The 21,791-nt window shown below is 41.2% G+C and overlaps 1 protein-coding gene across 1 annotated transcript in view; it reads left to right on the top strand.

Annotated features, from left to right (window-relative positions):
• The window catches only part of APH1B (aph-1B gamma-secretase subunit), a 29,245-nt gene extending 12,164 nt beyond the window's left edge, over positions 1 to 17,081 (top strand). Inside the window, exons 5-6 of the mRNA XM_012758669.2 lie at positions 8,398 to 8,525; positions 13,736 to 17,081. Coding sequence (XP_012614123.1) covers positions 8,398 to 8,525; positions 13,736 to 13,903 — 296 coding nt within the window. The 3' untranslated portion in view covers positions 13,904 to 17,081. The remainder of the gene's footprint in view (positions 1 to 8,397; positions 8,526 to 13,735) is intronic.
• The last annotated feature ends 4,710 nt before the right edge of the window (positions 17,082 to 21,791 follow it).

Consider the following 21,791-nt stretch of genomic DNA (forward strand, 5'->3'; position numbering starts at 1 on the left):
CAGCTGGTGTTGCAGCTCTTGACTGGGGAGAAAACCGAACAGCACGTGAAGAATTGGAGAACTGTCTTTATTCCTCTAGCAGGCTCAGCACAGCAAGTGTTACAGCTCTTCCTGGTGGCTTCTGATCTTCTGAACCCGCTTCCTTGTTCTCCTCTGCTTTTATACCCTTGGTAGGGCTCAAAAAGCATCCAATCAACTACAAGCTTTTTTTTTTTTTTTTTTTTTTTGATACAGAGTCTCACTTTGTTGCCCAGGCTAGAGTGAGTGCCGTGGTGTCAGCCTAGCTCACAGCAACCTCAGTCTCCTGGCTCAAGTGATCCTACTGCCTCAGCCTCCTAAGTAGCTGGGACTACAGGCATGCACCACCATGCCCGGCTAATTTTTTGTATATATATTTTTTAGTTGGTCAATTAATTTCTTTCTGTTTTTAGTAGAGACGGGGTCTTGCTCATGTTGGTTTCGAACTCCTGACCTCGAGCAATCTACCTGGCTCGGCCTCCCAGAGTGCTAGGATTACAGGCGTGAGCCACCACGCCCGGCTCAACTACAAGCTTTAACATCCAATCAGCAACAGTGGGATTCAAAAATTACCCAGTCAGAATCAGTCGAGCACATAACAGGAGGTGGGCAGCCGAGCATCGAGTGCCACCGACATCTGACATGGGGGCGTGGGCAGCAGACATCGGCGGGCGGGGCCCAGACAGCACCCGAGGCCCAACCCCAGCAGTGCCCACCAGCAGCCAGCCCCACACAGCACCGTCCCGCAGGGATGCATCCCTGCGGGATGCAGAGTGGCAAGGAGGCCGCAAGCGACCCCGTCCCTGCTCTTGACGCTTTCTGCATCATTTCATTGGTGTACTATGCAGTTTTCTAGCACTATTCCTGGAACCAGCATTATAAGCATAAATGTTTGGAAATCTTGGATCATTTGAGGAATTAATCAACCCTATGGTTTACTTTAATGGATAGATCTATAGGATTTTATCACCTTTTTTATTCTAAAGTCCTCACCAAAGACTTCTACTTGAATATTTTTCTTGAGATCAGAGTTCTTTGTTTCAGGTGGTGAGCTGATTTTTCATCCCTACTGGAACTTTCTACTTATGTTCAGTGGAACAACAATTTGAAATACTGCTGGCTTTTTATCAGAAATTATGAAAGATAGAAGATGGTGGAATGAGATCTTTAAAGTAGTACAACCCTACTGTCTTTCTCATCTTAGTTGATGCAATTGCATCCTTCCAGTTGCTATGGCTGATTATTTCATTGAATAATTCTTGATTCTTCCCTTTTTCTGATAACATCCAATCCAACTGCAAATCTTGTCTCCAATTTCCATTTAAATCTTCATCCAAGGTCTTAGGGGCTTGGTTTTGCTTTATAATGGCATTAGAAATATATGCTTTGAAAGCACACTTGAATAAAACATTTTTAAAAAAGGTAAATCTGATGATGCTGGAGCTATTCTAGGCCACGACAAACATAGAAATTAATTTCATGAAGTCACTGAAGCATAATAGCAAGTAATAGAATTCTGAGAGCCCACATCTACTGTGGGCTTCCTGAAAGTGGGTCCCTGGTAGGGAGTTGGACCCCAGGCTCATGTGAGCACTGCCTTGAACTCCACGATCCCAACAGCAGCTTCAGCCAATGAGTTTTGACGGGGTTTGTCATGTAGCGTTTTTGTTACAATAGCCGACTAATGCAGGGAGTTTCAAATATTTTTTTTTTTTTTTTTTTTGAGACAGAGTCTTGTTGCCCTGGCTAGAGTGAGTGCCATGGCGTCAGCCTAGCTCACAGCAACCTCAAACTCCTGGGCTCAAGCAATCCTCCTGCCTCAGCCTCCCGAGTAGCTGGGACTACAGGCATGCGCCACCATGCCTGGCTAATTTTTTCTATATGTATTACTTGGCCAATTAATTTCTTCCTATATATAGTAGAGACTGGGTCTCGCTCTTGCTCAGGCTGGTTTCGAACTCCTGACCTCGAGCAATCCACCCGCCTCAGCCTCCCAGAGTGCTAGGATTACAGGCGTGAGCCACCTCGCCCGGCTTCAAATATTTTTTAATATGTCACATATTGAAAAAAAGAGTTGTGTTTCTTCAAAGAGACTTCCTAGGATCAACAAGCAGGAGTTAGAGCAGGGTTTCTCAGCTTCAGCACTATTGACATTTGGGACCACATGATTCTTTGTTGAGGAGCTGTCTTTTGTATTGTAGGGTGTTTAACAGCATCCCTGGCTTCTATCCATTAGATTTCAGAAGCATACCCTGCTCCCCACCGAGTTGTGGTAACCAAAAATGTCTATGGACATTGACAAATACCCTCTTATAGGCAAAATCACCCCAGTTGAGGATCACTGAGTTAAAGGAAGGCAGATTTGGGTTCTGTTTGAGAAGGGACTCTCTCACAATGGCCGTTTGATGAAGTAAGCTCCTAAACTGGAAGTATTTGAAGTGGACCCTGTGGGATTGATTCTTTTCATTCTGTAGGGGACTGGCTCAGACAGCTGCTAACGGGCCTCCCAAGGCTCCCTCTCCATGGTGATGAGCCAAAGTGAGGATAGTCTTCCATCATTCTTTAGCATTTGCTAGGAAGACTTTAAACATAAAATCATATCCTTGGGAGTCCATTGAGCTCATAAACATGCTTCAGAAACATTCTTATAAATATGAAATGATAAATACTATTTAAACTCTTGCAGTCATTTGAATTGCTTTGGGACATCTCCTTTCCGATCTTGTTAGTATTAATAGTAAGGAACAATACTATACTTTTCTTACCACTGTGTAATATGAAATGGTTTCAAAATATATATTTTTAATCATGGAGAATGTTATTTGATTAGTAAGAGATGGATGTGTGTGTATGTGTGCACGCGTGTATAAATAAAAACAGTACTAGGCCGGGCACGGTGGCTCGTGCCTGTAATCCTAGCACTCTGGGAGGCCGAGGTGGGCAGATTGCTCAAGGTCAGGAGTTTGAAACCAGCCTGAGCAAGAGTGAGACCCTGTCTCTACTAAAAATAGAAAGAAATTAATTGGCCAGCTAAAAGTATATAGAAAAAATTATCCAGGCATGGTGGTGCATGCCTGTAGTCCCAGCTCCTTGGGAGGCTGAGGCAGGAGGATTGCTTAAGCCCAGGAGTTTGAGGTTGCTGTGAGCTAGGCTGATGCCACGGCACTCTAGCCTGGGCAATAGAGTGAGACTCTGTCTCAAAAAAAAAAAAAAAAAAAGAGAGAAAAAAATAATTAATCAATCAATAAAAATAATACAACAGGCCACAAAATTCTATTTTTTAAAGCAAAAATTTTAAGTTAAATCCTCATTAGGGAAAGACATTTTAAAGCTTTAATTTAGTCCTGGGGCCTCATTCCTACTTGTCCTAGGTGATTGGAGACCCTCAAGAATCCAGAGAATTTCTGCAACCAGGAGGGACGGAGGAGAATCTCCTACTTCACGGAATCCTGAAACCTTAGACCTTTCTATTACTCACATCCTGCCACTATGCTGAGCCTGGGCTGTGAGGATCTTCTGTCTGTGGCTGCCACCACCCAGCAGTAGCACTAGATTCTTTCTGACTTAATTTGACCTTGGCAGGGGAAGCCAGATGACAGCAATTTCCGTGCTGGCAGGAATGCAGTATTAGAATCAATTCCTATCTTAGGCCATTGTCTTTGCAAGGACAGAAAAGTAGTTATTAGGAATGAGGGAGAGGAACAAGTGTGAAAATGAGGGTACTTAGGAATCTGTGTGCTAGAGAATTTGAGGTATATTCAGAAGGGGTGAAAGAGCCAAACAGTAAATATTGCTTCTTAAAGATAACACTAAATATTTTGCTTAGAAATAAGTTACATTGAAATGTTCTCTACCAAGAGAATTTGACTTAGAAAATTATTAGAAGAGGAAGTCCATTATCAAACTGGATAGCTACGTTTGGCATAAACAGATATACAGTACTTGTTAAAATTGTTCAGCTTTCTGGTATTCCAAAACACTAGAAATTATGGAAGCTCCTTTTATTAATCTGGGTTATAAACTAATATTCTTTTTAAAATTTTTGAGGTCTTGCTATTTTGCCCAGGCTGGAGTGCAGCCCAATCATATAGCTCACTGCATCCTTGAGCTCCAGGGCTCAAGTGATTCTCCTGCCTTAACCTCTCGAGTAGCTGGGACTACAAGATGGGCCACCACACCTGGCTAATGTTTTTACTTTTTGTGGAGATAAAAGTCTCACTGTGTTGCCTAGCTGGTCTTGAACTCCTGGCCTCAGGCAGTATTCCTGCCTTGGCCTCCTGAAATGCTGGGATTACAGGCATGAGCCACTGCACCCACCCTAATTTTGATATTCTTATGGTTGGGGAAGTTGAATATTAGAACAAAGCAAATTTTAGGGTTAGATTCATTGAGGGACTTTTAGGATTTTATATTTAGGAACATGAACTGAGAAAGGTTTGCTAATTAAAAGGTACTCTAGAGATACTATTAGCAAATCTTCAATTCTAATTGGAATTAATTCCATTGACTAATGAAAAATATCAACATAATATGTATGTAGCTGTAGCTACATGTATGTGACAGAATAATGTAGATATCCAGGTCTCAGTTTCTGTTGGATCTCTTACCAATTGCAGAGGGAATAAAGAATAAATCTCAGTATTCTAACATAGCACATTGTGATGGGAAAGGCCTGTGTTGACCGTCAAAGCCATCCAGAAACTAGTGCTGGCTGTATAAACAGCAGTCAAGTAGGAATGTAGTATAGTATTTTTATAAATGTCCAAGCAATCCCTTTAGATATTGTGATAATAAAATGGTAAACTGAGAGGATGGGGTGAGGTTCCATGAGACTATGGTAGACATCGTGATAGCCATAGTGCCTAGGACAGCACTTGGCCCATAGTAGGCACTGAATAAATACTTATGTGGACTGATGAAAGAGAAAGAAGAAAATAAATGTAAGAGTAATACAAAGTCAAAGGAAAAAATAATCTAGAAAAATGAAGAATGCATTTTATTTATTTATTTTATTATTTATTATTTATTTATTTGTTTTAAGAATGCATTTTAAACATAGCCAAGTACCCAGGAAACTTGGATAAATGTGGGAATTGCTAGCTGCTTTCTCTCACTTTCCCACCTGATAGTCCAGCTAACTGAGGACCCTGGCTTAGTCATCTTTGAATCTGTAGACCATGGAATATAGTAGCTACCATGCATTAAAAAGCTGTCATTTGCCAAGCACTGTTTTTCCTGCAGCAGCCCTATGAGGTATTATCCTCATTTTAGAAATAAAGGAAATGGAAGCTCAGAGAGATTAAATAACTTGTCCAAAGCCACAGAGTGGACCTAGGATTCTAACTCTGAATTGTCTGACTCCAAAGACAATATACATAATCTTCAAGCCAGACTGCCTAGGTGCTCAGTAAATGTGTGTTGAGTGTTTAAAAAGCAAAACAAAATAGACATCAGAACAGAATTCATTGAGGAGGTGGCATTTGAGCTGGTTCTTAAATAAAAGTAAGATTTGAATGTGGTAAAATGGAGAGGGATTGTGATTAGGGGTATTCAGGCAAAAGGGGTAATTTGTTAAAAAAAAAAAAACCACACACACACAAAAGTATAGCCAGAGTAAAGAAGAGTTCTGGTTTTCTGACACAAGGATGCATTTGAAGATTAGTAGAGGATATGATGTCAAGGTAATTTGGATCTAGATCATAGAGGTCCTTGAATGCTAGTCTGAGATGTACAGACCTGACTCTGGAGGCAAAGTCAATCCATCAAAGACGTCTTAGCAAGAAGGACCTAGAAATATGGACCTAAAAGAAAGGTCAGGACTAATGATGTCTTGAGAATGCTTACCTGGAGCTCACAGAATAATGCTCTTAGACAAGAATAGATTGCAGACTCCATTAGTGAGAGCAGAACTCTAGGACTTGACCATAGGAGCATAACTGGCTCATCTCAATATTCATGGTAATGCAGAGAGAAGGCCAAACATAAGCCGCCAAACATAAACTGCCAAACAGATGACACATTAATGGTGTCATTGGTTTCTCTCTTGACGTTTGCTTGTCATCTACGTTATAGAAAACGTTTAGAGTCTTTAGAGTATGGACTTTTTTTTTTTTTTTTTTTTTGAGACAAACTCTCGCTCTTTCGCTCTGGGTAGAATGCAGTGGTGTCATCATAGCTCACTGCAACCTTGAACGTCTGGGCTTAAAGTGATCCTCCTGCCTTAATCTCCTGAGTAGCTGAGACTACAGGACATGCCGCTATACCTAGCTAGTTTTTCATTAGGGACAAGGTCTCACTATGTTGCTCAGGCTGGTCTCAAACTCCTGGGCTAAAACAATCCTCCCACTTCAGCCTCTCAAAGTGCTAGGATTGCAGGCATGAGCCACTGCCTGGCCCATTTTTTTTAATTAAAAAAAAAATTGTTTCTAGCTACTTGGGAGGCTGAGGTGGGAGGATTGCTTGAGCCTAGGAGTTTGAGGTTACAGTGAGCTGTGATTATACCAGTGCACTCCAGCCTGAGCAACAGTGAGACTGTCTCAAAAAAAAAAAAAATGCATTTGTGCCTGTTTCTACTTTGATCTTTTCTGACATAGAGAAACTTTAAAACTTAGCTGGGTAGAGTGGCTCATGCCTGTAATCCTAGCACTTTGGGAGGCTGAGGTGGGAGGATTGCTTGAGGCCAGGAGTTCAAGACCAGCCTGGGCAACAGCAAGACCCCATCTCTACAAAAAATTTAAAAATTAACCAGGTGTGGTGGGCATGCACCTGTAGACTCAACCACGTGGGAGGATCACTTGAGCCCAGGAGTTGGAGGCTGCAGTGAGCTTATGATCACGTCACTACACTTTAGCCTGGGCAACAGAGTGAGACCCTGCCTCAAAAAAAAAAAAAAGAGTAAAAGAAAAGAAAGAAAGAAGAATTTTGGGTATCTTCAGTGGTCTCAACTCCCCACCATCACCAGGCACCTATCTACAAGAGAGCTTCCCTTTCCAGGATCATCACTGAAATATGTCAGTTTAGTCTGCCATAGCCTTAAAGTTTTAAAAACCATTCCTGTTCTACTTTAATAATACCATCATTTACTGAATGATGACTCTGTTATACCAGCTTTCTTTCCTCTAACTACAACAGTTAATGTCTTTATTGCTATTAAAAAGTGCTTTATGTAAGTGAAAAGAATGTGTATTTTTCATAGTATGAAGAGGTTTTTTTCCACTTAATGTTACATTCTTGAGATTATTTGTAATATATTATAGATCGTATAGTATTCTTTTGTGTGAATACACCATGATACATTTATCCATTCTGGTATATTATTACAGACAATGGCAATATAAATATCCTTGTATATACCTTCTTGTGCAGATGTGTAGTAAGATTGTCTCTGGAGCAGTGGTTCTGAAACATGACTATGCATCTGAAACACCTGGAGGGCTGTTTAAATATAGACTGCTTGGGTGTCCCACCACATTGTTCCTCATTCAGGAGGTGTGGAGTCCCAATAGTTTGCATTTCTAACATGTTCCCAGGTGGCGATGATCTATTAATTGGAGAACTAATTGCTGCAGAGTATAGACCTAGCTGTGGAATTGCTGGAGGGAAATAGAGAATGGAAATTTTCTACTTTAATTGTTAATGCTGGATTGTCTTCCTACCAGCAGTATGAAAGGGTGTTGTCAGGCTTGAATTTTTGCCAGTCTGGTGGGTGTTAATGGTATCTTATTATGTGGCTGAAAAGGGAAAATCTACATGCTTTTTTCCCCCCATTTTAAAACTTGCGGAATATATGGGGCTTGCCCACTTTAAATAAAGACTGTTATCCAGCACACTGAATACACACACCACACAGTTTGTTGGTGCTGATCAAATTCTGTGCCAGTTGCTTGGGAAGAATCTTAGGTAATGATTGTGATTTTTAATATTTTATTTTTCCCTTGGCCTTTAAACAAAAAAGATCTGAAGAGAAATCCCACTTTATTGAGGAGGCTTGCTTAAAGAGAAGGCACTCTTTTATTAATAATTGAAGTTTCTCTTAATTAGTATGGAAAGCTGATGGGGAAAAGTTTGGTTAGACATTGCAGTAATTTTATTGGATTCCTCAGGGAAACTACTTGAAAGTCAGATCCAAGCTGACTTTTTGTTGAACAGGTTCACATTCTAGATGAGAAGCTGCTGCAGAGCAGATCCCCTGCTCAGAAATGTTGATTTTCAAGTTACCATTAGAGCAAACATGTGTCCAGGTCCTGTTTTGTCAGGCAGTGGTTAAACTCTCACTGTTGCACAGTGGACCTTAGAGTCCAGGGGCAGTGGCAGGGTGCTCAGTGGGCTTTGGTGCCTGTTGTCTGTGTGAATGAACACTAATGGTTGGCTGTCTTTCAGCTTTCATGACGCTGGTTATCATATTGCTGCACACCTTCTGGGGCATTATATTTTTTGATGGCTGTGAGAAGAAAAACTGGTACATCCTTCTTATTGTTCTCCTGACCCATCTGCTCGTGTCAGCCCAGGTGAGTGTTGCCACCGTGCTAAGATTGTTTTTTGAAACTCAAGTCTGTATATCTAAATGGCAGATTCTACTGTAGATCAGCAGTCCCCAACCTTTTTGGCACCAGGGACCAGTTTCATGGAAGACAATTTTTCCATGGATGGGGGGGGATTAAGGGGAGGACAGGCAAGGCTCAGGCAGTGATGCCAACGATGGGGAGTGGCTGTAAATACAGGTGAAGCTTCACTCTTGCCTGCTGCTCACCTCCTGCTGCTCACCTCCTGCTGTGCAGCCTCCTGCTGTGCAGCTGGGTTCCTTCCCCCTGGGGGCTGGGGACTGCAGCTCTAAATGAAATACATGCTCATGAGAAAATTAGGAAATTCAGAAAAGTTGTGTAAGTGAATGAATGAATGATCTAAGTCTTACAGCAGAAAGATAACCACTGTTAATTTTTCGGTAGATCTCATTAAAGATTTTTTTTCATTTGTCTTTCTTTTAATGGATATAGTCAAACCTAAAACAGTCCTGCATTATGCTTATGTTATGGAGCACATCTGAAGCAACGTCCAAGTTATTGCAAATCCTTTAAGATATACATCTAATAGCTTTATATCATTACATAAAAATTATTATAACTTGTTTGATCACTTCCATTTGTTTGGTTATTGTAATGCTGTCTTGAGCATCTTTGTACATGAAATGTTTTCCATACATTGTTTAGATTCCAAGCCATGGAATTATGAAGTCAAATGATGTGAATATTATTTTAAGCACTTGATGCAAATTGCTAAAATTCTCTCCATAACAAAAGTGTCCATTTCACCCCCTCCTCACTGACACCATGATAATGCCAGTTTTCAAAATAAAGTTAAAAATCTTGATATATTTTTTAAGTACTATTTAATGCTTTGGTGCTGCTTTTATTGTAATCTGTCATATATCTACATGAGAATTACTCCTCCACTGCCTTGTCCAGACCCTTGTCATCTCTCATCTGATACTGAAAAGGTTCCTCCTGATGGTGTGCTGCCTCATGCTTCTCCTCTCCAGCCATTTAGAGTTTATATCAGATTTTCTCACACTGGGCTCCCTGCCCTCAGATCCATCTAAAATACAACCTTACTGCCCTTCCCCCCAAAACCTTTCAGTGGTGTAGGGTGCTAAGATTACTCTTAATATAGGACGGCAGCTATGTAAAGCCAAATCTTTGTGGAAAAAAAGACTAGAAAAGGGATGCATTAAAATGTTAACAGCATTTAGCTCTGAATGTTGGGATTTGCAGATTCTTTTATTCTCTATAGTTTTTGTCATTTCCAAATGTTCTATGACATAGTGCTTTTATAATCAGATATCAAACATCCTTCTTATGGATTTAATTGGCCACTCATTCATTCAATCAATATTATATCAGGTGCCTCTTATGTCCAGGCACTGTTCTAGGTGAGCAAAACAAAGATCCCTGCGTTTACAATCTAGTGGGTAAAGACAATAAACAATAGACATAATTAATAAATTATATGGTGTCTTAGGAAGTGATTGGTGCTATGGAAAAAAGAAAAGTAGAGCAGAGGACTGGGACCCAGCATTGCGTGTGGGGGTCAGGGGTCACACAATTAGGTGGTCAGAGTAGGCGTTGTCGTGAAGGTGATATCTGAGCAAAGAAGTGAAGTGTGGGGGTGAGGAAGTTGGCCACGTGGTTATCTGGAGAAAGACTGTCTGGACTGAACAGCCAGCACCACGGACCTGGGAGTAAAGGCTGTGCTTGGCGTGCGTGTGGAGACCGGTGGCCAGAACTGCATTAGCAAGGGGAAGCTGAGTAGGAGATACTGACAGAGGGCTGATGGGGGGGAGGGAAGTAGCTAGAAGTAAGGGCCGCATCTAGGTAACGTAGGACTTTGGCTTTTGTCTCAGTGAAATGAGGAGTCACAGGAGGGCGTTGAGGAGGGGGTGTGATCTGACTCATGTTTTAGAAGAATCTCTGCTGTGTTGAGATGAGACTATGGCAGGGGGAAGAGATTACAGTCCTCAAGGAAGAATGATGATGACTTGGGTGAAATAGCAGTGGAAATGATGAGGAATGGTCAGATTCAGGACATATTTTTGAAAGTAGAGCCAGCAATATTTCTTGCTAGACTGGATGAGGCATGTGAGAGAAAGAAGCAGGACCAACAATGTCTCCGAGGTTTTGGGCATGGACCAGTGAAGGACAGTTGCCATCAGCTGAGATGGGGAAGCTTGTGAGGGAAGGTCTGGAGTTCCCTTTTGAGCACATTACTGCGGAGGTACCTGTTGGGCATCCATGCGGAGATGTCAGGTAAGCAGTTGGATGAAAAGGTCTGGAGTCTGGGAGAGACATCCAGGCTAGCGGAGATGACTACAAAGAGTGGGTGTACACATATGAGAGGCCCGAGGACTGAGTCCCGGGACACTCCAACATTGAGCTTGGGCAAAAGAGAAGGAGCAGCCAGTGAAGCAGAAGGAAATCCAGGGAATCGCAGAGTCAGGCATCCTGGAGGCCAGGTGTGTTAAAGAGGAGAGCAATCTGCTGTAGAGATGCCTGTAAAATTCAGATTTTGTTTGATGTAAGCCTCTTATTGATCTTACTGATGCAGAACTTACCTCCTGCCACTCTCTGCAGTTCAAGGCACCATAATCCCATCTAAGCTGACCCAGTGTCCCCAGCTGGCATGCCTTTGTCCCTGCTGTCTATCTGCAGTGATTCGTCTCCCCCACTCATTCCATGGGAAACCAGTCTGTGAAGGTTCCAGACACAGCACCATCACTGGACCCTACTCATAGTTCTAACACTTATCCTAGGCTAGCATATTTTATTTAATATGTTTTTTACATCTTTCTAAGTAGAGTTTGATCCTCAAGGATGGGGCCTTATCTTGTCAATCTTTGTATCCTCAGTCCCTGGCACACAGTCAACTATATTGAATAGTTGATGTTATTCTCTTTAATGATTAAAAAGAAAACACAGAAAACTTGAAAGATTATATACCAAAATGTTATCAGTAGTTGCTGCTCAATGGCAGATTTCACAGAATGATTAAGTAATTGTTTTATTAAAATAACATACATACATAAAAGTACACAAGTATACATGAGTATACATCTTGATGAATTTTCACTGTGAACACACCTGTGTATCTAGCACCTAGATGGAAATCAACATGTCAGCCTCCTTGTGCCTCAGTCACTGCCACACTGGTGACCATGATTGTGACTCATAACACAACAGCTTGGTTCTGCCTTTTGGTATTTTATGTAAATGGAAATGTACAACATTTGCTCTTTTGTCTGGCTCCTTTGCTCAACCTGTTGGTGGGATTCATCTGTCACTCTAATGCACTCATTCACTGCTGTGTAGTAGTCCGCTGTGTGACTGTACCATTATTTATTCATCCTGCAGCAGAGAGGCATTTAGTTGTAGCTATTTAACTACTGCTATGAACATTCTAGTGTATAGCTCTTGGTGAACATGTGTACACATTTCTTTCGGATATACTCCTAGAAAGTAGAATTGCTGGGTCATGGGGTGCTTGCATCATCTGTTCTTACCACTCAATTTTTCAGAGTGGTCGTATCAACTTACGCTCCCATCATTCATTTATGAGTTGCAGTTCCTCCGCCTCCATACTAGCACTTGGTGTGGCATTCTCTACTGTTAGCTATCCTGCTGGGTATGTATGTAGTGGTATCATAAATACATAAATCAATAAATTATAATGTCATTAAAATTTTAATTTGCATTTCCCTGATTAATGACATTGAGCACATCTTCATATGTTTATTGGCCATTTAAATAATTCTTTTGTGACGTGACTGTTCAGATCTTGTGACTATTTATTGGGTTTAAATGTCTTTTTCTTTTTGATTTCTTTATATTTTCTATAGGAGAAAAGTTTGTCAGATATATGCATTGCAAATAACTTCTATGATGTGGTTTGTCTTTATAGTCTCTTAATGCTTTTGATGAACAAAAGTTCTTCATTTTAATGTAGTCTAATCTGTTTCTCTTTATGGTTTCACTTTTTGTATTCTGTTTAATGAATATTAACCTAATCTCAAGTTTTAAATTTTGTTTTATTTCTCTCATTTGTATTCTAATTTCTACAACAATCATGTATTGCTTTTGTAATTGTTTAAAAGAGAAAAAAAATTTTTTAAAGAAATAAGCTACCAAAAATACAAAAGAGCTTATTAGCACTCTGTAAAATAAATTAAAATTCAGTGGATTTGCGGTATAGAAGAATCCAGAAAATGTTCAGTGCCAGCTGTACCCACAGATGCCTCTTGAGAGAAGCATACTTTCTGTGTAATGTGCTACTACAAAACCCACCCACTCTTCCTCCTATATGTCTCAGTTTAAATGCCACTTTCTTGAAGCCTTCCTTGACTACCCTAAGGAGGTTACCTTATTTTTACTGTCTAGCATCATCACAATTATAATTATGTTGTCTTAGCATTCATCACAATTTGTAATTAATTGGTTTCTTCATTACCTGCTTCTCTTTCAAATACATAAGTTCCACAGGGATAGGGACTTTGGTCTTCACTACTGCATAATGTGGTACCTCTTTGTATTCCGTCCGTGTTTTTTTTTTTTTTAGAGTAGTGTTTAGATTTGTAGAAAAGTTGTGAAAATAGTAATGAATTCCCATACACCCTACACCCAGTTTCCTCTATCACTAACATCAGATCTTAGTGTGGTACATTTGTCACAATTAATGAAATGATATCAATATCACAAAAGACATCAGTGTTTTTTAATTGAATAAACTTTCCGAACCCATAGCAATTGGGCAGCTGAAAAAGAGATGCTATTCCCTCATGTTCCCTTGAACACTAAGGACTCATACTAAAGTAATTTTGCACTTGTCTTACTCTCTTGCAAATTCTGAGAGCCGGTTAACACAGAAATGAATATAAACCCAGCCCAGGTTATACAACTTGTATCTCCTATAGGGTATTCCATTAGGTTCTGCCTAATGACTACCCTCTAGGGTTGCCATTTGAATACAGCAAAGCACAGGACCTACAGCCCAGTGTCTGTCGTCTAGCTTAGTTCTGCGTGCCTTTGTGGATCCCTAACACATGGGATACATTACATGTTTGGTGAAACACACCCCAGCTGTTGAAATTATTCCATATTTTCCTATATCTCTTATTCCACATGTTTAATAAACTTGCTGTTATTACTCAAGCTGCTTTCTTTTTCCTTTGCAGACCTTCATAAGTCCTCACTATGGACTCAATCTGGTGTCAGCATACGTGATCATGGTGCTCATGGGCATCTGGGCATTCTTTGTTGCTGGAGGCAGCTGCCGAACCCTGAAACTCTGCCTGCTCTGCCAAGACAAGGACTTTCTTCTTTACAGCCAGCGCTCCAGATAACCTCGGGGATAACCAGTACCTCCCAAGCTGCAGGCTGTCTTTAGAGGAAGCACAATTGTGCCTTTTTCTAAAAATCTCTCTTTCCGGTGAAATTGAGAAAACACACAACTCTCTAGATACGAGTCCCCTTGTGTGGCTTTCGTGCAGCAGCGCTCGAAAGGGCTGCGTCAGTGCTGTGCATCCTGGCTGCACGTTAGACTCGCCTGGGGAATGCTGATTCCAGGCTTCCCCCTCCAGGTGTAACTGGCCTGGGCATTTGGTAAGTTCTGCAAGCTGCTCGGGTGATTCTGGTGTGCATCCAGGCTGAGAACCACTGTCCAAATGGGAACTTCCCGAGAACACCATAAGTGAATGGGAATCTGGTGTTTAACTGTCTCCTAACTCAGCTTGTGCTGAGCAAGTCAGTACCTGAATGTAGGATCCTGGTTAGCCTTTGCCTTTTAAGTTCTGAGGTCACAAGAGGCTAAAGGGCTATCACCTCTGTAAATTGTTTCATGTACTTCACTAGGACATGGTAGGCTCTGCTTCCAAATGCAATAATAAATGACACTGGCTTACTCTGATAATTTAGCCAAAGTAAGATATTGATTAATGAAATTTTTCTATTCTAGGTTTTGGTTTTTTAGTACAGATTCCATTTCTTTAAAAACAATATTTTCTGACTTCCTTGGGGAAGTATTCTAAAATGCAAGACTTTTCTGCAACATCTGTATTTCCCTGTTTAAAACTTTTCATGGTCTCTACCGCAAGGCCGTTGGCCACAGTGTTCAGCATGTGAGTGCTAGCTGCTGGGCTCGTTGAGGTGAAGCTCATTGTTTTATCTCTGAGCAGCTGTGCAGGGAGCTGAGCCGTGTGCCCTGGGACAGGCTTCACTGGAGCTGGTGGAAGTGTAACCAAAAGCACGAGGAAGGCAAACCCAAAGGGTATTGTTGACGCTTTTCATTTGCTCCTGTGATACTAAACAGCACTTTCACCCAAATGGTATAGTGTAAAATTGAAACTATATCTTAAACTGCCAAATCTCATGCTATTACATAATCCATATAATCTTTAAGTCTCATAAATGTCCCTGGGCTTTGGTAGCAGATCTAGCATTCCCTTTATAAGAATACCCAGCATATTCATTCAGCTTCTAAATAACCCTTTTGATTTCCATTATAAAGAGGAAATGCCATTGAATTGTGCCTTTACTAACTAGAAATCGTTCCCAGTCGATGTCTTTGGGGAGCTGGTAGTGTGAAATAGAAATCACCTATACATTAAAGTGATACCTTGGTGAATCCCACATGTGCAGTGGGATTCAAAAGAGATAGCAGCAATGGGGCCCCACAGTGGCAGGACAGGTGTTTTTGACAGTGTGGTGGTGAGGAGAATAGTGGACATACTTAGAACAGAAAGGTGGCCAGTGTTTACGGCTAGGCGCACATCATTCCAAGACCAAAGCCTTACACACAACTAGTCCTTTATCAATATCAGTGCTCCCTCCCCATGTTTAAAATACTAGAATATCTCAATCTAGAGATTCAAGAGGATTAGGGCTCCTTGCAAGGCTATAAACAGTCTGATAAGCAGTTGTGGTTATTCCCTTAAAGGTTATGTCAGCACTATTGCCAGCGCTTCCGCTGACATCTGCAACTTCCCAGCTTTTCCTTTAACTGAAAAAGTCAAGGACATGGAGACAACATGAAATTCCCCACGCAGAGTCGAGGGGAGTAAGATACTCATTGAACTGGCATTTACTATTATTGAAACATGATGTTCTTTGATGAATAGAATAAGAAAAATAGATAGTTGCTTATTACTGTTGACTTACAAGTCTCTTAAATGGGTATTCTGATCAAATACTTGTTGATTTGCAAAGTGTGAAAAACCTGAGATTATTATATTAATATTACTGATACTTGAGCTTTGTAGGTATTTTCTGCACACTATTGTAAAATCTCATTTATAGGAACTTAGAAGAAACTTTTCTTTGATGGTGAGACTGTTGTCTTAGTAGAGGAAATTGTCTAATATTCTTTCACTACCTGTGATGGAAGGAACTTTGTAACCCTGATTTCTCTTAGAATGTGAGCCTTGCCAAAGTCGGCTTCGGCAAGGAAGCCCAGGGCAAGGGTATAGTCTTCCTCTGTTGCTATGTATAGATTGCAAAAAAAAAAAAAAAGTGTTTCGTTTGTTATCTATAATGAGCTTTCTGAGTGCTGACGACATTGCAGAGGATGAGGTGGTGTTGCTGTTGTATGCTGTCCTCCACGCAGGACTTCCTGTTTGGTAGATAGAGTTTGACCTTAGAATTGTGAATATTGTTGCAGTGCTCGAATATGTTGCCAGGTGGATGATATTGATTTTGTTCTCTAATACAAACTGTATTTATTTTTAACTCATTTGAATCAGTAGTTGTAACTGGAGAAATTTTGTTACCTCTCTCCTGGCCTGCTTGTCTGGCAGTATAGTAGCAGCAGCATCTTTTAGTAGAGCATCTTAATGAAAACATGGCTGAAATGAATTAATGATGATTATCTGCAGACTGCATAGAAAATTGCTTTTGTTCCCGGTGTTAATATTTTTACTCTCAGGCCCATTTCAGCGTTTGCTGAGAGTGACAGATCACCCCAGAATGCTAACTGCTCATATCCATAGAGAGGATGCAATATAAGCAGTTGTGACAGTAGCTCCCTCCTACCTGGTATTCTGCCCGATCACCTCAGCCCAGCCCGCAAACAGGCATCGGCAGTCAGTGTGGGCCCGGGTGCTTGGCTGGCCGACCAGCCAGGGTGGCAGCCTGTCGTGGGCATCAGTGGCCTGCTTCCTGGAAAGAGCTCCGTGAGGGTGTTTGGCTTTTTGTTAGCTAAGTTTTTTCTGGGCCCCACCATTCCTAACTCCAGGTAGGCGATGTAGATGTCACACAAAACAATTTTGAAGTGCTTTGCTTAGAGCATTTTGTTTATGATTGCAATGTTTACATTTCTTATTTAATAAGAAATTTTATTTCATTCTATTAAATATTAGTATTTAGAAGAGGTAGATACTGTCTCTAAAATATGTTACATTTTATATAAGTTATACTGTTACATATACTTGCAATATCAGACCTTGCATTCAACACACAATGCAATAGACTCTTTCCAGACCTGTATTTTTCCGTGAACAATAAAAAGATTGTTTGGCACACTACTGATTTCCCATGTTTCCTCTTCTTGGGATAGTGTATCCTTCAGTATCTGTTACTGCAGTTTTTGTCTCTTATAAAACATTCTCTTATTTATGATTGATCTGTTTAGACTTTTTTCAAAGAGAAATCCTTTATCTGATTTTAAATTCATAAGGCCTATTTCATATCTGTGAATTCAGAAACAGTTTGATGCAGACAAGTTCCTTGAGATGTCTGAAGCCAAGCAAGGGGCTGGGCTTGGTAGCCCATGCCTGTAATCTCAGCATTTGGGGATCCCAAGGTGGGAGGATCACTTGAGCCCAAGAGTTTGAGACCAGCGTGGGCAACATAGTGAGACCCCGTCTCTACAAAAAATAAGAAAAATTAGCCGAGCATGGTGGCTCATGCCTGTAGTCCCAGCTAATCTGGAGGCTGAGGCAGGAGGATTACTTGAGCCCAGGAGTTCGAGGCCGCAGTGAGCTATGATTGCACCACTGTACTCCAGCCTGGGTGACAGAGTGAGACCCAGTCTCACAAAGACAGACAAACAAACCTCACATCCCTGAGGCCTCCTCTATGTAGATGTGCAGTGGATTCTCAAACCTCCACCTTTTTCTTCTTGCTTTTAGCTCCAACTACAAAGCATTCTATTCCTCCTTCAAGGTCTTGTTCAAACGTCACTTCCTTCCTGAAGTCTTTCCTGACTAGACTCAGAAAAGCAAATAGATTTCTCCACTCTTATCCCTTACACTCTTTTTAAAACCAAGGAATAATTTGCATACAGTAAAATCACAGATTCGAAGTTTTCACTTGGATGAGTTTTGACAAATGCGTCCACCTGTGTGACTGCTGCTGCAAGTCAGGACAGAGGACAGTTCCTTTCCCAGCGGCTCCTTGTGTTCCCTTCCAGTCCACCCTACCTTCTCCACAGAGGCAGCTGCTGGTCCCCACTTCTATCAGCATAGATTCAGTTTTCCTTGTTTCTGAACTTCATGTATGTGGAATAACACAAAATGCACTCTAGTGTCTGGCTTCTTTCATACAACATAATTTTCTGAGATATCATCCATGTTTTGTGTATATCAACAATTTGTAGCTTTTTATTGCTGAATAGTATTCCATTTTTTGGATATACCATGATTTAGCCATTCTTCTGTTGATGGACACATAGTATTCTGTACATACAGTCTTCTTTTTTTATTTTTATTTTTTTTATTTCAGCATATTGTAGGGGTACAAATGTTAAGGTTATGTATATTGCTCATGCCCCCCCACCCCCCTTGAGTCAGAACTTCAAGCATGACCATCCCCCAAACGTTGCACATCTCACTCATTATGTTTGTATATACCCACCCCTTCCTCCCCCCTCCCTCCTGCCCGGCACCCGATACATGTTATTCCTATATGTCCACTTAGGTGTTGATCCATTAATACCAATTTGCTGGTGAGTACATGTGGTACTTGTTTTTCCATTCTTGAGATACTTCACTTAGTGGTTAGTGGTTTCTGTTAGTCTTCTTGCACGTGACTGTGAGCTCACTGAACACAGGGACTCTGTCTCAATTAAGCTTGAATCCTCATCACTTACTTACCTGTGCTTAGCAGACTGTCATTGTTCATTAGAACTTTGCTTTTTAATGAGGTATGAGGAAGAAAGTTGGAAATGAATCTGGAGATTAATCCAGTTTCATCCAGTGGGTAGGAAGGAGTGATGAGCTCCTGAGCTTCTTGGTGGCTGAATGGGCTTTCATGGAAAGGATATATTATATTCAGGAAAACTGTTCAAATGGTTATGTGTTGGGTAGCTGAGGAGAGACACTAAGATGCATGAGATCTGTTGTTGGATCTCTAGGTAGCTTAGGAAACTCGTTTCAGCAGATGAACTACCTGGTTATGTTACCTACCTCACCAGAAAAGTCTTTGCTTCTTCCAGAGAAGGCCAGTTGACCATGTATGTCATCACCAGCACAGAGCGTGATGGGTCTCAGGCTTGCCCTTGAGCCCACGTGCCCTGTGTTTATTGTCTTCATTGCAAGTAATTAAAGGTTAATATTTAACACACAAGAACGTAAGCAGAAATAATGACTTTGACTTACAATATTGAGCGGTCATAGCTGCCATGTGAGTAGAGATCATGCTCCTTCCTGGGCTCCTGCCCACAGGGCAAGTCCAAGGGAAGCATTTTGCCAGCCCTGGCGGGTGTCTCCTTTCTAGATGGACCAGGAGGAAATGGTCCTCATAGCTCTCAGGACAAAGGCCAGGATGGGACCCAGTGTCATTTGGCTGTGTGTGAACATGAGGGGTGGTGTCTTTTTATGAAAACAGATGTATTGAGGCATAATTGATATGTATGGTACATATTTAAAGTATAAAATTTGAATGGTTTTGACATATGTGAAGAAGCCTTCACCGGAATCAAGATAATGAACAAAAGCTCAGTATGGTGGTGTGTACCTGTAGTCCCAGCTACTCAGGAGGCTGAGGCAGGAGGACCACTTGAGGCCAGTGGCTTGAGGCTGCAGTGAGCTATGATTGCTCCTGTGAATAGCCACTGTGCTCCAAGCTTGGACAACATAGCAGGACCCTACCTCTAAAAAATAAAAAATAAATACTTTAAAAATGATAATGAACATATCCATCACCTCAGCCATTTCTTTTATACCTTTGTAATCCCTTCATTACCTACTCCACCTCCTCCCCAGGCAACCACTGATCTGATTTCTGTCACTCTAGTTTGCAATTTTTAGAATTTTCCATATTAAATGGAATATAGTCATGCACCACATAACAGCGTGTTAGTCAACGATGGACCATCTAGTAATATATGTGACTTTGGTCCCATAAGATTATATTAGGGCTGAAAAATTCCTATCACCTAGTAGTGGCATAGCCATGGTCATGTGAGAGTGTAATGCACTACTCACGTGTTTGGGGTGGTGCTGGTGTAAACAAACCTGTGCAGCCGGTCATATAAAAATATAGCGCGAGCAATTAGGTACAGAACATAATACATGATAGTGATAATAACTGACTGTTACTGGTTTAAGTATTTACTAAACTTTTTTATTATTTTTTGAGTGTGCTCCTTCTACTTATATATAAAAGGTTAACTGTAAGATAGCCTCAGGCAGGTCCGTCAGGAGGTATTCCAGAAGAAGACATTGTTATCACAGGAGATGACAGCTCCATGCCTGTCACTGCTCCCGAAGACCTTCCAGTGGGACAAGATGTAGAGGTGGAAGGTGCTGATATTGATGATCCTGACGCTGTGTGGGCCTAGCCTAATGTGTGTGTTTGTGTCTCAGTTTTCAACAAAAAAAGATTAAAAAGTAAAAACAAAATTTAAAAAAGCTTATAGAATAAGGATATAAAGATAGAAAATATTTTTGTACATCTGTACAATGTGTGTGTGTGTGTGTGTGTGTGTGTGTGTGTTTTGAGATAGGGCCTTGCTCTGTTGCCCAGGCTGGAGTTCAGTGGCTTGATCATAGCTCACTACAGCCTCGAACCCCTGGGCTCAAGCGATCCCCCCACCTTAGCCTCACAAGTGGCTGGGACTACAGGCATGCACCACCACAGCTTGCTAATTAAAAAAATTTTTTGTAGATATGGGGTGTCAATATGTTACCCAGGCTTGTCTTAAACTCTTGGCTTCAAGCCATCCCCCCACCTTGGCCTCCCAGAGTGCTGGGATTATAGCTGTGAGCCACTGCGCCTGGCCCAATGTGTGTTTTAAGCTAAGTGTTATTACAAAAGAGTCAAAAAGTTTTCAAAATTTTTCAAAGTTTATAAAGCAAAAAAAGTTACAGTAAGCTAAGGCTAATTTATTAGTGAAGAAAGCAAATTTTAAAATAAATTTAATGCAGCCTAAGTGTTACAGCATTTATAAAATCTACAGTAGTATACAGTAATGTCCTAACCTTCACATTGACTTACCACTCACTGCCTCACCCAGAGCAACTTCCAGTCCTACATTTTATCTTTTATACCATATTTTTACTGTACCTTTTCTATGTTTACATATACAAATACTTGCCATTGTGTCACAGTTGCCTGCAGGATTCAGTACGGTAACATGCTGCACACGTTTGTAGCCTGGGCATAATAGCGTGTAGCCTGGGTGTAGAGTAGGCTATACCATCCAGGTTTGTCTAGGTACACTCTGTGATGTTTGCACAATGACAAAATCGCCTAACCACGCATTTCTTAGAATGTGTCCCAGTTGTCTAGTCATTAAGGGATGCGTGACTGTATGTGTGTGTGTGTTCACTCTATGTACACACACATTATACAGAGAGACACACCATAGTGTCTGTCTGTATTCATTCCTTCTTTCCAGTTCAGCCTTAGGAAGGGAAAACACTCAATGAAAGTGTGCTTGGGAACTTGGTTTGCTGAATTAAGAGGTGAGGGAGGGTAGCATCTCAGGAGCTGAGCAGACTGGGCAATCGCTGGTCAGATTTTTCCTGAGCAGGCGCCAGGGGTTCATGTCACCAAGAGGATTGGAAGCAGGAAGTTGTTGACTTTCTGGAAATCATTAACCCCGGGCGGTTTTATGAGGCTGCTGCATGATTGGGATAAGCACGGTCAATTCTATTACAAAAAGGTGTTTCCATGTCACTGGAGCTGCGGCGGGAGTGTGGCTTGATCCACCTTTCCGGGGGCTGTGCTAAAGGGCGGAGTTGCCCGAAGCAGTCAAGAGCGCACAATGACAGTCACTCTGAATCCCGGTTGACC

This window comes from Microcebus murinus, chromosome 6 (genome assembly GCF_040939455.1).
Source record: "Microcebus murinus isolate Inina chromosome 6, M.murinus_Inina_mat1.0, whole genome shotgun sequence".
NCBI classification, from domain to species: domain Eukaryota; kingdom Metazoa; phylum Chordata; class Mammalia; order Primates; family Cheirogaleidae; genus Microcebus; species Microcebus murinus.